Consider the following 16891-nt stretch of genomic DNA (forward strand, 5'->3'; position numbering starts at 1 on the left):
TCCGCCACAAGGAAATTCTCTACCCATCCCTTTATAATCCTTGTAGCCTGTGAGAAAAGATAACCCCCTATGGGGGGAAAAGTAATAGAAGTTTTGAACCGCCTTAACCAGGCGGAAAAAAGTAACGAACAGACAGGCCGTGGGTGTAAAACCCCAACCCAGGCAGATAGACTCAAAACAGGACATGAACAAAATGGAGTTTGGGGATAACATCCGAAGAGTCACCCCGAAATATTCAAAGACCTCAATAAAGAAAGGGGTAAAAGGAAACGGTAGACCGAATTCTCTCTGCTTCAAGAAAAACACTATACGACGACCCTCTTAGGGATCCACCAAACCCGAAGGGGGAGGGTAAGGAAGGACTATCCTTTCATTTGGAAGAGGCGCTCGAATCAGATACAGAGGAGTATCTAAGAGCCTCCGGGAAATGTACTTAGTTATGTTGGAAGGAGTAATATGCGACTCAATGTTAACAACATCAGGAAGCTCTGAAAGGGCCATGGAAGAACAAGGAAGCGTACCTAAAAATGCAATAAGGTGAAAAAAGCAGAAGGAGTTGCAGGGAGACAGAGAGCAGAAAAGAGCTAGTTTCTTCAGAAGACAGAAGGAATTCGAAATGAAAGGCAATAATGAGATGAAACGTTGATCTGAACAGTTTTGTCTTGGAGCGGCGCGATCATTAATTACTCTCGAAGTTTACCCTCTCAACGGTTATATAATAACCAGCGAGAAGGTAAAGGGGCAAAAGGATGATCGCTGGGCTTCTCCACATCCGTCAAGGGCCAAGTCCACAATGACAGCCCATCTACATAAGCCCATTTGCCATCTACGTAATACAAGCCCAACTCGTCAGTCACAGTAACTCAACCTGCAAGATTCACCACTTCACCACTTCACCACTTCCACGGTAAATACCAAGGAAATAGAGGGGCAAGTCATGAAAAGACTCAAAAGTACAAACAGGTGGGAGCATGATAAAGGTCAGACCTGCTTATCACTTAAAAAGTTATAAGATTTGATTCGATTGTTATTGAACAAATGCTGCGAGATCGGAGGCAACAAGGGCACCTCGGAAACATACAGAGCTAAGGGCTCAGAGTTTAACTTATGAAATAAAAGTAAAGCTCACAGGTCGGCATTCTAGCTCGGAAAAAGTAAACCGAAATAGAGCTCACAGGTCGGTCAGTCCAGTTCGAAAAACGTAACTTAAGAGCTCAGCTGACTAAAGAGATTCAAAGCTCAACCCATCGAGTAAAGACAGAGCTCACAGGTCTGTAAGTCCAGCTCGGAAAGAGTAACGCGAAAGCTCAGTTGGCTAAGTGGATCCGGAGTTCAGATCATTGATCAAAAGCAAAAGCTCACGAATACGGTCAGTTCAGCTCGAAAAAAACAAAATTTAGTTGGCTAAGGCTATGAAGAAAGCAGTATCAGTACTCCATCCACGACAAAGAAAAGAACAAGCTCAAGTATGAACGAAAAACAAGAATTTCATTAAAAGAAAAGTACATTACAGAATGGAAAACTATCCTTAAAGGATTTACATGTCCGGGCCTACAGAATGGAAGACTATCCTTAAAGGATTTACATGTCCGGATACTTCACCATCTACGATTACATCGTCATCACCTACCTCACTACTCTAATCTTCAGCTCGGAGGAACTCTCGCAGCTCGAAATGTGAGTTTGGCAGAAAAGGCCAAGATCTGTCTCGCTATTATAGGGGAATTGAACAAGTTGATTCCCATAAGTATTTCTCACTGTTCCCCTATAATAGGTCGACACCCTGATTGCCCAGATGTGATTCACGATACATACGGACAGGATATAATATCTGAGCTTGTCCGTATGTACCATGAAAACACGGGCTTTCTAGTTACGGCTCCAAGGAGATCGCTGAGCATACATTCGAAGGTATCGCCAGAAGCTTGACTGAGTGTAGCAGATCTCAGCCTCGCATAATACTGGTACTTCACACCAAAGGGAACAATAAGTTGAGCATTTTCGCCACTTCCATTTATATCAAAAGCAGATAACAGGGGCATCGGGGAAATTTCCTTGTCTCTCCCGAAGAAAGGTAAAATTAGAGCAAACCCCTCAACACCCCAGAACCTCTTTGGAATCCGGACAACAAGCAAAGGAGGAGGCCGGCCAGACGACCTGGGTGAAATAGTTCCAGCGACTTGCCGAATGGTCTCAACCGTCGACCTCCCTACCAGAAGGACCTCCAAAACAACGCTCAGACTCCTTAGAGGTAACCTCAAATTTTCAAAAATTTTGAGCTGACCCATTTTTATCTCAGGTATTGCAAAAAGTTTCAAAACAGAGACAAGTCAGAACAATTTTCTATCAAGATGATAAAAGCAAGATTAAAGCAAATCTATGGAGTAACAAAGCAATACAAACTCAAGCTCACCTCCAGCCATTTGAAGAAGGCGTCAAATGGATCCTTCGCAGATAAAACAGGACAATCTCGCCCGAAGAAGGAAGCAGACAGAAAACTGGAAACAGAAGAACCCCTTACTCCAACAGAGGGTTCGAGAATGAAGAAAAGCTGGCGTTGATATATACCCGGAAGTCTGAGGCCCTAGCACAAGATAGAGTTATATTAGACTCTAAGCTAGCAATGACAGATGTTCATGGGAAAGGAAAGAAAGGACATGTCCAGATAATGATGACAAGAAAGCAAAGGTAACAGAGGACACGGAGAATAGAGAAAAGCCAGAAAGGGGAAAAAGCAGATAAGATTCAAAAACTGCGCAACGACAGAAAGATGAAAGGATGTTATGAAGGCATCTGAACACGAACAGACGCGGTCATAATGGTTCTTGATATTCCCCCCCTCGGCAGTTGAAAGCAATAACTACCGAGAAGGTGAAGGGGCAATTGATGACCACTGGATTTCTTTACCCCGGTCCTGGGCCTTGACCACAGCCAAAGGCCCAACTCATTCATCCTTCAAGGCCGAGCTCGATCAAGCTTCTTCACTCAGGTCGGCCCAGCCCACGCGAAGCAGGTCCTCTCCTCTTGGGCTCAGCGTCCGGCCCAACTCTCGGCCCAGCCCAGTATCCAGAGCCCTACTCAGACAGCCTGGCAGATCCGCTCGAACGTACGCACGAGGAGAATCAGAGGCCGTTACGCATGGAGCAGGCGGCTGATACCCTCGTACACCCGAATCTGTATGTCAGAGACGCGTGTCCCAATCACGGAGAGGCCTTTACACGTCACCAGTAAGCAAAGCGAAATGGATAAAAGGGGAGCTTCCTCCCCAGGTAGCATAAGTTTTTTTAAGATTATTTTTCAGTACCAAAACCCTTTTTAAAACCCTATTCTATTGGATCTCAGATCATCAAATAGTAAATAATAGTATTTAATAAATTTTATTAAATGCAATATTAGGAAAATTGATTAAAAAATTATGAACATTTAAAATAATTAAAATATAAAATGGCATTAAATTTAATAAATATTTTTTTAAAATATAAAATAGCATTAAATTTAAAAAATATATTATAAATTATATCAATCACAGAATAAATGCTGTCCATGACTAGCTAAAGAAATGATAATAATAAAATAATAATAATCATCATTGTCAATTATTATCTCTCTCTCGAAAAAAAAAAAATAATAATAATAAAAAAAAGAAAGATGATTCAATCCCAGAATGCAGGGATCGTGTTATGTCTTGACTCATGGAATAATGGCTAAAAAAAATACATCCTAAATCATTTGTGTTTTAACGAATGTAATTTAAAATTATAAAAGTTAATTGATAAATCGTATATTCAATATTTTAAATTTGTCTATATCATAAATTTAATGAAAATATGACATAATTATTATATTCAGTATTATAAATTAATATTTTAATATAATAATTATAAAAATTTAAAATTTTATTAATTTTAAATTTTATATATTAAATATTCTTTTAATAAATATACAGTAAAATTAATTTTTTAATTCGATTTAATTTTTAATATTAATTTAATTTACTTATAATTCTAAACGGTATATTTTGAAAAATTGATAATTTATTTTTTAACACTTTTTCTATATTGATGTAGGTGTTGTAGGGACATTAATTTATTAAAAAATTAAATTTTATAATTTTTTTATTTGAAAAATCAATTAAAAATTAATTATTGGTTTAATTAATAGAAAATGACTAAATTTACTTCAATTCATAAGTATAATTTATATATTATTTAATAAATTTAGATATTTTAAATTTATTAAATTAATTATTAAGTTTTGATTTAATTAAAGTGAACCTAATAAATATGATTAATTTTTATAAATAAAAATATAATAATTCTTAATTTAATATAGACAATATAATTACAATACTTATAATTTATAACTATACAAATAATTTTATTTATCAACTTAAAAATATTAAAATTTGAGTTATTAACTCTTAAAAATTAAAATCAAACTGAATAAAAAAAATAAATCAAAAAAATAATTTTAAAATATATTTGATAAGAAAATAAATTTAAGGTGTAATTATATAAATGGTTAAAATTTAGAGTTTTTTTTTAAATTTTATTATATTAAATATTAATTTATAGTGCTAACTATAATAATAATTTAATATTTTTATTAGATGTAATAGTTGAACTTAATAATAATATATAAATAATTTTTTTAAAAAAAGAAAAAATATATTACTTTATATCCGATGTCAATATATTCATAATAAAAAGAGGAGGATTCTAGACTCAACTCTTTGAATCTGACAAAGAACGAGCTGCCCTTGTTAGCGCATGAGCTAACACCATTCACATATCATCTAAAAAAATGCAGCGACACAATAAGAATCTCTAATACAAGAGATTTTCAATCAATTAAAAACAAGACCAAATGAAGAAATTAAAGAAGATAATGGTAAATGAAATGCAGAAACTACAATAGCCGATTCAATTATCACATTCTTCTACTCCCACGACTTTATCCATGAAAGAGCCTCTCGTATGTGCACTCCTCAACAATCTTAGCAGTAAAAGGGCATGGGATAAGAAAAGAGTGAGCTGCTACGAATTGACCCAGATGATTTCGAGCAACTAGACTACGAATTGACCCAAATGATTCCGAGCAATTAGAACAACACTTGTATGGGCTCCTCGAACATTAATAGCTATGTCCACATTAACCTTGAGAAAGTTCTCCATCGGTGGAGTCCATCAAGAAACCACTTCAACTATGCATCGTTTCAACCGCCTAGTTGATAACTGAGCTAAACTCCAATTCTCAAGAAAGTCAGTAGCATATTTAACAATTCAAGATGGGTTAACAACTATAGAATCCCAAACCTTCTTGTTCCTGTAAAATCAAATACTCCAACAAATTGAGAGAAGATGACTACAACCATCAATAGAGAACTTAGAGAAACAGAGACATAATCAATCAAAGAAAGTGACACTATGACCTAACACAAATTCCATACCAAAGGCTTCCCAACACCGATGAGCAAAGCTACAAGAAACCAATACATGAAGTATTGTTTCCTCCTCCTTTATTAAACAGAGAAACAACAGTAGGCAGAACATTATGACAAGCACACCATGCGAGGTTTCTTACCTTTGTAGGGACTTCCAGTGCCCATAACTTTTCCAAATAGTATAATTTGAAGTAGTCACAGAAGGGCAAGGTTGTGAGCTGATCAACCGATATGCCCTGCATACTGAGTAACGAACTGTCTCATCTCCTCTCCATACAACTTTATCTTCCACCCTCCATAGAGATAAAGGAATCCACATAATTAAGTATTTATTTCGAGCAGAAAATATCCTATTGATAAGACTAAAATTCCATTTTTCAGTTGTTGGATCACGCAAATCCGCCACTTGGTTCAAGCCCGTCAACTGGCCCAATTGTAACACATGGATTAGTCAAATCTCCTAACCAATGATCATGCCAGATATCAATAGCATTACCAATATCCATTCGCCAATGACTTCTCTGTCGAATAACCTCTTGAGCTGCTTTTAAACTCCTCAATGTAAAGTTAGGATTATTTGTCAATGGAGCGTCCAAAAAAGAACATTAAGAAAAGTATCTTGCCTTCAGAACCTAGACCACTAAAGAATCTGGATTAGAGATTAAATGTCATTCCTGCTTTTCCAACATGGCCAAGTTAAAATGATGTAAGCTCTTGAATGCAATACCACCTGCAGTTTTAGCTTTACATAGGCGAGACCATGACATCCAATTTTATCCCACGATTAGTGCCTCTATGGGAACCCCACCAGAAGCTATTCATCATCTTCTCTAAATTAGAGCACAATGTCAATGGCAGCAAAAAGACTCCCATAGTATAATTCGGAAGAGCTTGAGCTATAGTTGTAACGATCCGGTGACCGGACCGCTACCGGTGCTAGGATTCAGATCGACTTAAGGTCGCCGGAACCCGTAGCAAGCCTACTATGCATTCTGTAAACCTGGTAAATCCTCCCATACATGATCAACAATTTCCATAAAAAATTGAAACTTTACATCTACCAAACTTAATCTGTGCATGCACACTATCTCTGTAAACATAAAATCTCATACTAGAGCCCTCATCAAATGCTCTCGTTGAGATGAGTACTCGACACTGCTCAATTTAAGATTAAGAAACTAGAACCGCTATGCATCAGAGACCATAGCTCGGTCTATCTGTTCCTCTACCCAATTCACAGTGCCCCTTCCTCTTACCCATGTAAACTCATAGCCCGCCAAAGGAAGGTCAGACAGACCAGCCTGGAGAACTGCATTTTGAAAGCCTTCGATAAGCCATCTCGGTTGCGAAACCCCACCTCATTTGTCCGCTATGGATAACATATCATTAAAATTTCCTAAGCAACACTACAGTAGTAAAGAAACTTGTGAAAGACGCTGTAATAACAGCCAAGACTCACGACGTCGTCCACTGTTTGGGCAACCATAAAACCCCGTGAGCCTCCAAGTGCCTATAGCTTCCATATAAACAGAGACATCAATATGATTCTGCGAAAACCCTATAAGAGAAACTGGAACTTCCTTATTTACAACAAACCTACCTGCATAATCCAAACCAACCCTTAACTTTTCCATACAACTTTGATGTTATAAAGTTTCAATAAAAAAAAAAATAATAAAAGTTGATTTTTTATATTTAAATTTTTATACTATTATATATATATAAAATAAATTTTAATACTAATATTTAATTAAATTAATTATTTCTAAAGGTAATTAATTACATTTTCTATTGCTGTCTTCTTTCCTTAGTATTTATTTCTCTATCTATTTCTTTTCCTTTATTTCATTTTTTATTTTTATTTAATTATTTTTTTATCTTTTCTTTCATTTTCTATAATTTGTCTTTTCATTTCTTTTCTTCTCTCTTATAATTTCTTCAAAACTTTCTCATTATATTTTCTATTCTATCATTATTTTATCTCTTTTTTCTCATTTTATTTCACTTTTCTCACATTTGCTCCTTTTCTATTATTTTATTCACTTGCTTTTTTTTTCATTTTCACTTTTATTAATATAATTTCCTTCATTTTATTTATTTTTTTTCTCCAAAATATTATTTTTAACAATTAATGGTCATAAAATAAAAACTTATGTAAAATAGTAAAATGATTTGAAAATAAAAAATTAGTCTAAAATATAATAGTGTTTATTATTTTAATTCAAACATTTTTTTTAAAAGATTTAAAATCAATATTATATATAAATTTTTATGTTTTAATAAATTTATTCGATACGAATCTAAATTAATTAACTCAATTCGATCAAAATATCGAATAGTTGATCGGGAAAGTATAGATGGTGATTGAGTTTTGAATTTGACAATAACAACTTTTCTTGGTGATATAATAGCGATGTTTAATAAAGGAGATTAGCAAACACACCAAGTGATGTGAAAGAAAATTATTGACCCTTTATATCAAAAAAGCAAAAAATTATTAGATTTCTAATACCACACCTTCATTTGCTTACCCATAATTCTCAATACATATTCATTATTTAAATAATTTTCTCCAATAATAAATCCTAATTTTTATATTTATGCTAAATAATTGTGTGAATCAACAAATATAAATAATTAAACATATTATTTCTTAACTTTTGTAAATAATAATTTAAAAATAAAAAAATTATTATTTAATCTTTTTTAAAAAATTTACAGTCATCTGTTAATTGAAATTTTAAAAAGTTTACGGTCATCTGTTAATTGAAATTTTAAAAAGTTTATAATCATCTGTTAATTTAATTTCAACTGTTAACATGTCACAAGAAAATTTTAAAATATTGTCGATATAAATAGATTAATTAATAAAATTTTAGAATATTTATAATTTAATCTCTAAATATTGTCATTATTAATAAATCGATTTCTACGTTTTCGGAAACATATTAAAATGTCATTATCTTTTCTTTCCGTCAATAAAATACAACAAAATAATCATTCCGTCTATTTTTACCGTTAAAAATATAACAAAAAACCAAATTACCCCTCCTTCTTTCCATCTTCCTCCTCCTCTTCCTTCTTATCCTTCATCGATTCTTCCTCCTCTTCTTAGTTCTTATTTTTTTCTTCTTCTTTGATTCTTTTCTTATTTAAGGAAGAGGAGACGATTTTTTTTCTTTTTCTTCTTCATCTTCTTCTTCTCCTTCTTCTTCTTTTTCTTCTTTTTTTTTTTTTTCTTCTTCTTCTTTTTTCCTTTTTCTTCTTTTCTCCTTCATCATCATCATCTTTTTCTTCTTTCTTTATTTTTTTTGAGGAGGAGAGACTATTTATTGCCGGAAAGAAACGATAAAGACATTTTAATAGATATGAGAAAAAATAAGGACGTTTTAATAGATTTCTAAAAATATAGGAACTGACTTGTTAATAATAACAATATCCAATGACTAAATAAATGGTTTTATTTGATGACAAAATTAGATTTTAAAAATTTTTATCTCTCATTATTTATCTATTTTTAATGGAAAAGATGACGGAAGGACTATTTTGTTGACTAAAAGGAAAAATAAGGACGTCTTAATAGGTTTTTGAAAATGCTGAGACTGATTTGTTAATAATGGCAATATTTATGAACTAAACTGTAAATCTCCCTAAAATTTTTTATAAAATTAAAGTAATTTTTTCTAATTATAACTAATATTTAATAATTAAAACTAACAAAAAAAATTAATTAATAAATCTTTTAAAATATTACAAATTTTTAATATATTTTTTAAAATTAAAAAAAAATTTATACCACAACGATTAAATAATAAATTTTCCCTTAAAAATTCTAAAAAAAATCAGCAGAGGTGGGGTGAAATGACTAATACCTAATAATAACACCTCTACGTAAAAGATCAAACACACAAATCTTCTGGGGCCAGTTTGTGAGGCAAGGCTGGGTCCATGGCCTTTGTCTCATAGCTAAGGGGCATGAAGCATCCATGTTATCCTACAAAGGTGAATATGACTAATGTTTATGCTTGTCCCATAGACTTCAAATGTTCCTTTTTTTGTTAATTTTTAACTATATAAAGGCAAAGATGTATGGGCATATGTGAAGGCCTCATGTGCATGTTCAAAAGCAGCAGCAGCAAGTGAACTGTAAGAGAGATGGAGGTGTAACGGGACTCCAATCTGACAAGAAAAAGGAAGTTGAGTATAAAAGCCTTGAAAAGAGAATACCCAAAAACCAAGTTTCAAACTTTTTTAAAGTGGCAAGAGAATGAAATAAAGAGATGATATCACAAGCATTTGTCCCTTTTGTGGGGCTATTTGTACTCTTTTCTCTTTGCTTTTGGTGTCTCTGTGTTCTTTTCTCTCTCTCATATTCATTGATATGCAGCTGTTAGAAGACTAGAAGGAGCCCAGAATTCAATATTAGAGTGGTAACTGCATTATCTGCCCCTTTTTTTGCTCTTTCTGACTTCTCTGAATTTGCTCCATCATCTCCATTTCTTCTTCTGCTTTTCCATTATTGTCTGCATCTCTGTCTCCCTCTCTATCTTGAATCTTAATGAGCTTTATCTCTCCATTTATTCTCTTTTTATCTATTTTCACCCATAGTAAGTGGTAAAAACAAGAAAACTCAATTGCTACTCTGTCTTTTCTTTTGATACTCTCACACTCTCTCCAAAGCAACATGTCCTTGAAGCATACTAGAAAATTTCAAGAAACTACCATGTAAGGAACTTTAACCATCTGCCTTATCATCTCAAGATTTGATTTTTATGGCTGTTTCTTTTCCTTTTTGATGATGCTTTTCCTCCCATCATTTATGTTGCTTTAATGTTTAATTTTTCCTGTTTTAATTTTTTTTTTCGGGTGGGGGAAGGGGGGGGGGGGGGGGGCATTTGACTTGCTCTTCACTATCAGTATTGGGTTGTTGTGGATTTTGCCTTCTGTTAAGGGTTTGAGAGTTTAGCCGAACCCTGGCTTATCATGTGTCCTCCTGGTTTTTTATTCTTTTCCCCTTCACTTTTACTGTGTAATTTAATGGGTGTGGTGATATGAATTTTTGATGTTTCTTGATGAATGAGGGTGATTCTCCTGCCGGCAAGACTGGGGAGTTTCTAACTCTCTATTCATATTGAAATGCACAAATTCTTTATTTTGATATAATTTATTGTTAAAATTTTCTCTACCTAATAAAAAATGGTATTGTCTATTCATAATATAGCTTAGTTAGATTCTTATATTGGCTATCCTAAGATGAAGGACGATTCAGTTTCTTTTTTTTGTTTTTGAAAGCAAAGTGAAAACTCCAAGATCCTTCAGAAGCATTATACTGTCCATCACTGATTGAGTAATAGCTCGCTTTTTGAAGAATGTTTATGATAGGAAATTATGGGAATCTTTTGCTATATGCATTTAATCTTCCAAACATGATTCTTAACAGAATCAAGTAAGAAATCAAATAATCAAATTGTTGTAGATCAATACATTCTCTCCTTACCACTTCCTCAAACTAGTTGAAAAGAATGTAGTGATTATTTATGTTGTTAGGTTCTATGCTCTTCTACAACCTTAGTTACTTAACATTTGTTTGGCTGCTGATTTAACTTCCTCTTCTTCTTTTTTTCCGATGATCCGAGGTAGCTTTTTGTGAGTACTCTTACTTGCAAGTAAAATATCGATGTTGTTTATGTAGATTGATTCCATTGGCCTGATCTCTTGTTTTGGGATAAAATTTCATTATTACCTATCATTGAGGAAGTATTCTGTCCATCTTATGAAATTATTATGCAGCCTCTGCCCATTTCATTGACTCCACTAATACACTGATCTGTGTAACTGGGGTTATGTATATCACCATTTGTTATCTTTAGAGTGAAATTACCAAAGCTGAAGCAATTGGTTATTGAATGGATCTGCGAAACATGTGCTACGAGGCCTTAAAGATTGTGAGTGCTCTGAGCTTGATTAGGCTACTAGAGGCTTTACTGCTATATGGCAGGTTATTACAGAAATATCTGTATGTTAGAAAATCAGTTGAATTTGTATGAGAGACAATACTGGGATTAGGATACAGAACATAAAACAGCAAAAATAATCAAGGATCAAGAAGGGAAAGAGAAGGTCATTGAATTCTGCATCAGTATCAGCATGTTTCATGGATTTTACTTGAAATGATCTCAGGCATTGTGCCTACGAGGATATATTACACTCCCAAATGACTTGGCATATAGTCACATATGATCGTCGGTAGCTAAGGAAGTTCTGAAGTGATTGTGATACCTGATCTCACATTGAAAAAACAGTGGAACATAATGCTTGAGTGACTTCCTAGTTGTTTCTATGATCCTCTATTATTGGTAACTTAGTGATCTTTTGATCCTTTTTCAGTCTGCTGATAACTTTTGCTTGTCTCTCAGCCACACATGTAGCTGATTAAGTTTCCTTGCCCCAAGATTCAGTTTTCTTTAGGCTAGGACTTAAAGGAAGTCTTTGTGAAGCGTAGGCTTTCTGTTTCCCCCAAGATCAATAATCAGCCAGTGTTGGTTCTTGATTGTTCGCTCACACTCAGGTTTTGGCAAAGTAATTAGATTGTCATATGCTTCGTCGGGGCTTTATTATATAGCAACGTTTTGATTTGGAAATCATCTGCATCTCCAATGTATTTATGTATTTTCCATTGAGTTTATCCTTGAAGACATAGTCAACCATGAGTAAATCATATGTGTTTCCATACCATTATCAAAGTTCAGAAATTTTTAACTTTTCCTTGCATGGCAAAGAACAGAAAAAGGTCCCTTTGCTTCAAATTGCTAGGGGGACTGAGCCCTTATGTAGTTTATGCTATTCCTGTTGCATGATGTACATTTTCCTCCTCCATCCATGCTTCACTCCCTCTACGAGGTAAATAATCTCATCCTTTGTGCTTCTGCGCATGCAGGTGAAGCATTAGTCAGCCAGCTTCCGCAGCTTGTTCAAGTTTTTCTGGATTCATATAGAACAAAGTACTTTTTTGCTTTGCATGGTCATGGCAATGCAGAACTCCAAACTGGAATCTGAAAATGAGTCTGAAATCAGTAGCCAAGTAGCTTCCACTGTATATTTGCAAGAACAGTCATCTGATCCTTCTAGGGCCAGCAACAACACATATTCCTCTCTCGCAGACCTTGTTAAGCTTCGACTACAACAGGATTCAATACCCGTTTCCCTCGACCTATCACTTACCTTTAACTCCAGTGACATTGAGTTGAAAAGCACAGGTGAGATTAGCAGTGAAGTAGAAGCCCCAACTCCAGCTGAAACCATCCCAAGAGTTTTCACCTGCAACTACTGCAGACGCAAGTTCTACAGCTCACAGGCACTCGGAGGGCACCAAAATGCACACAAGAGGGAACGAACAATGGCGAAGCGAGCAATGCGTTTGGGATTATTTTCAGATAGGTACACTAGCTTGGCATCTCTGCCACTTCATGGTTCTGCATTTAGGTCTCTTGGGGTGAAAGCTCATTCAGCAAATATCAAACCATCACAAAAGCCTTCAGACACAAGAGGTGGAGCTAGATTTGAGCAAGGCTATTATGGGATCCCAGTGTTTATGGAAGCTGATGATGTTGGCTTGTATTGGCCTGGAAGTTTTAGGCAGTTGGGTGAATCAGTTGGTGGTAACTTTGGGTTAGAGTTGGCTCAAAATCAAAATATGAATATTGTAGAAATGGCACCACAGCAAAGGACTGATTCATCTGCACCAGATCTTACATTGAAGCTCTAAAATTTTTGTATTTTTCTTTTGAATTTTAAGATTTAGTCAAGCTACTCATAATAATCTTTGCTTTGTACAGTGAGATATGAATTGGCAACGGCTGACAATTAGTCTTTCCACTAGAACAATTTTGTATTTTCTTGTTTGTACTTTGGATTACTGTCTAAAGCTGTTCTGCAAGAGATTGTGGAGGCTTGGTCACGTTTAGTAAGGAGTAATGCAAATTGTTGTCAGAACTGGATAGAAATAGCTGATCGAACTGATTTAATGGGAACTACACGTGTAATTAGGGGTGAGTAGTATTCGGTTCAAACTGAAAAAATCGACCGAATCAAATTAATTTGAAATTTTAATTTGAATTTTTATTTATTTCGGTTCAGTTTTTAATTTCAAAATTTTCGGTTCGGTTTTGATCAGAAAAAATTGAATCGAACTAATTAGTGATAATAATATATTATTTTCAATAATATAGATAAATTAGATTATATTAAAATTAAAATATTTTAAAATATTAAAAATAAAGTATAAAAATAAAAAATTTATTAAAAATTAAAACTTCTCAAACCGAATTGAATCGAACTAAATCAAACTGATTCGATTTAATTTGGTTTTTTATCAAAATCGATTTCGTTTGATTTTTATAAATACTAAAATTTTAATTTTTTATTTATTCGGTTCGATTCAATTTTGAATCGAACTAACCAAATGATCGCCCTACTTGCAACCGGTTGGATTCAACTTTAAATTCTTTTTTCTTTTAAAAAGAATAAAAAGTCTACGGGCGCATTTGAGAAATAGAATTTTTCTTCTATTCTTCCATTTTCACTCCTCTGCTTAATATTTAAACAAAAGAAATTTAAAAAATCATTTTTATTCTTCTTTCTTCATTTTTCTCAATTCAAACAAAGACTTGTAATTTAAATTGGTTTACCTTCTCTTTATCGATTTTTCCTTTTGATTTATTTCCTCCCTTTGTTTTTTTTTTTTAATCTGAATTTCCTTCTTTGAGTTTAATATATATCTTTTGTAAATTACTTTGATTTTATTTATTTATTTATATTACTATTAGATGAAATTTTGGTAATTCATCTTCCGTTGTAAAAAGCAAAGTTATATTACAGTGTAGGTGGGCTTCGAACGGGTCGGATTGTTGACCTAAAGTCCAAGCCCGGTTGCCACAGCTCAGGGTTTTACACTGTTCAAAGTGTCGCACTCTAGTTCCGAGTTCTGAGCTCGAACTTCCGAGGGTTTTGCTGAAATCAATCGATCGTTCCGAGGTACCCTCTTTTTCGAACTTCTGAATTTCATGAAATCGGCCGATCCTTCTAAAGGTACTTTTTTTTTTTTAATCATTTGCTTTGCATTTCTGAATTTGCTACAATTTCATTTTATTTTGGACGTTTCCGTTTGGTTGCCGAGAAAATTGTTGAGAGTGCGGGGCAGGTTTTCTTTTCTTTTTCTTTTCTTCCCCCCCATAGCCAAATATTCTCTTATTCAAGAGCTAATCGACTAATGATGGTTTAAAATAAGCATCTTTTAGCTAATTATGTTGGGTAGTGTCTTCCTCATTTGGCTGCTTCATTTTGTATATCAGATCCAAGAAGAAAGAAGAAAATCAATAGCTAACCGTAGTTCAGAATCTAGAGCAAGGAAGAAAGTTTGATAATGGCATATAGAGGGAAGGAGATGATGAAGAAGGTGCTGAAAAAGGTTGGAGAGAACAATTTGACTCCTGGAGTTAAGGAATCTCTCAAGAAATCCATACCTGATAGCAAGGTCGTTATGGGTCGAGCCAAGCGTGGCCTTTTTGCCGGCCGCCATATCCAGTTTGGCAATCGCATCAGTGAAGATGGTGGTAACAAGTCCGTTCTCTCTCCTTGCGCTGCATTGCTTAGAATTTCGTTTTTATAAATTGCAACCTTTTTTTTTTTTTTTGAAAATGGAGAGTATATTTTTGTGTTTTGGAGAATATCTGATATTCTGATGATGGTGAATGACTTATGGCTTATTGAGAATTCCACTTATGCTTATTGATTTTGTGGATGCTGGAGTTTGTTATCATGTTATTGACTTTGAAATGATGCTGATTGCCCAGCATATTAGTTTGTGTATGCTCATTTATTCTCTTTTCATTGCATGAATTATCATATGATATTGCTACTTATAGATGTATTTTAGAGTTACAATGAGAAAGGCTAAAAATTTCTTGGAAACATGCACACGAACTTTGGTCCAGTATAGTTGGATATATGATGGAGATTATGCATACAAGAAAGCTTTCAAACTGTCAGCTTTCTATGTCTTTGAATGAGAATTAGAGAAACACTGAATTTTTATATGCTATGCCTTATTGGACTATAATTCCTAACATCATTTGGTTACCTAGATTTAAGAAGCAAAAACTGCTGCATACATGAGCAAATGGACCAATGCAATGAATGAATGATATGGTGGTCATTATCAGTAAAAGTTGATGTTGAAAATGTTCATGTCCTTAAACAAGTCAAAAAAGCTTATGCAAACTCCTAGTTTTCATTGTCCAACCAAAGAATTTTAATCCCTGACCACGGGGAGAGCTATTGCTTCCTGTATGCTGCTAATTCCGCAAATTCTCTTGAAAGATGGGTTGGTCTATGTCAAATTCCTGTTCCACAATCCACATTCAGAGATTTTACCTCAAACGGACTTGCGAATATTTTATTTTTGAATGTCATATTATAAAGATCATATGTATTAGGGAGTAGATAACTAGCAGGTTTAAGGTACCTATCAATGTCATGATTTTAAGTTGTTGTGGCTGGGTTTGAAATTGGTACAAAGTTTTATCCTACACACAGCAGTAACAGATAATGATGCATGTTGTTTGGAGTCAGTTCACTGTTGCTGGCCTGAAAGATCTATGGCTTGCTGTGCATGTTTCAAATTTTGATTATATGCTATAAATTTAGGGGGAGGGAATAAGAAGTGCTTATAATGCTGAAGCGCATTTTGTGTGTTGGTGAATGGTGATGACAGGACAAGGAGGACTTGGAAGCCAAATGTACAGGAGAAGAGGCTGTTTAGCTACATTCTAGACCGCCACATTAGAGTCAAAGTTACTACTCACGCCCTTCGTTGCATAGACAAGGCAGGAGGTATTGATGAGTACCTGCTGAAGACTCCATTTCAGAAAATGGACACAGAAATGGGCCTCCTCTGGAAAGCTAAGATTGAAAAGATGTATGAGGAGCTTGGGAAGATGGAGGTAGCCTTCTTTTCACCTGAAGATGAAGCCAAGTTTGAGCAGGGTTTCAAAGATTTAAAACTATCCGAGCGGGAGGCTCGTAAGCAGTTCAGACAACAGATGTACGCCACCATTGCCAAACAGAAGCAAGCTGAGGAGGGAAGAAGCTATATTAGTTTCGTCTTAGCAAGTTCTGATGATTATCCCGATAAGGTAGTGGCTAACTATTGAGTTTAAACCTCGTTAATTAGCCTGGGGATGTTGCTCAAATTTTAGCCTATTTTGAAGGTTCTGTTTTGTTCTGCTGTAATGCCCTTGGAGGAATTGAACTTGCCAATCGAGCTAGCTGTGGCAAACTTTTTTATTGTCTTATTTTATGTTTGTATTTTATTACTAATTAATAGAAGGGTATTTTCTAATCAAAATAATAATGAAATTCAAGTAGATAGTTCCATGTTTCGACATTTCC

General features: G+C 34.4%; 2 protein-coding genes across 5 annotated transcripts; both read left to right on the top strand.

Moving 5' to 3' along the window:
* The first annotated feature begins 9545 nt into the window (after window positions 1-9545).
* LOC110604471 (zinc finger protein 4) lies at window positions 9546-13436 on the top strand. Of its 3 annotated transcripts, none has more exons than XM_043952746.1 (2): window positions 9546-9873; window positions 12381-13436. In XM_043952746.1, the coding sequence occupies exon 2, from the start codon at window positions 12462-12464 to the stop codon at window positions 13206-13208; it is 747 nt and encodes a 248-aa protein (XP_043808681.1). In that variant the 5' UTR covers window positions 9546-9873; window positions 12381-12461; the 3' UTR covers window positions 13209-13436. The 3 variants fall into 3 exon arrangements, with proteins under 3 accessions (XP_043808681.1, XP_043808682.1, XP_043808680.1); XM_043952747.1 differs by lacking the exon at window positions 9546-9873 and adding an exon at window positions 9891-10168 and having other exon boundaries at window positions 11234-13436; XM_043952745.1 differs by lacking the exon at window positions 9546-9873 and adding an exon at window positions 9893-10168.
* An 888-nt stretch (window positions 13437-14324) lies between these two features.
* LOC110604483 (54S ribosomal protein L24, mitochondrial) lies at window positions 14325-16880 on the top strand. Of its 2 annotated transcripts, none has more exons than XM_021742662.2 (3): window positions 14325-14476; window positions 14794-15061; window positions 16215-16880. In XM_021742662.2, exons 2-3 carry the CDS (start codon window positions 14865-14867, stop codon window positions 16651-16653), a joined length of 636 nt encoding a protein of 211 aa, XP_021598354.1. In that variant the 5' UTR covers window positions 14325-14476; window positions 14794-14864; the 3' UTR covers window positions 16654-16880. The 2 variants fall into 2 exon arrangements, with proteins under 2 accessions (XP_021598354.1, XP_021598353.1); XM_021742661.2 differs by having other exon boundaries at window positions 14371-14530.
* The last annotated feature ends 11 nt before the right edge of the window (window positions 16881-16891 follow it).

This window comes from Manihot esculenta, chromosome 17 (assembly GCF_001659605.2).
Source record: "Manihot esculenta cultivar AM560-2 chromosome 17, M.esculenta_v8, whole genome shotgun sequence".
Classification (NCBI taxonomy): domain Eukaryota; kingdom Viridiplantae; phylum Streptophyta; class Magnoliopsida; order Malpighiales; family Euphorbiaceae; genus Manihot; species Manihot esculenta.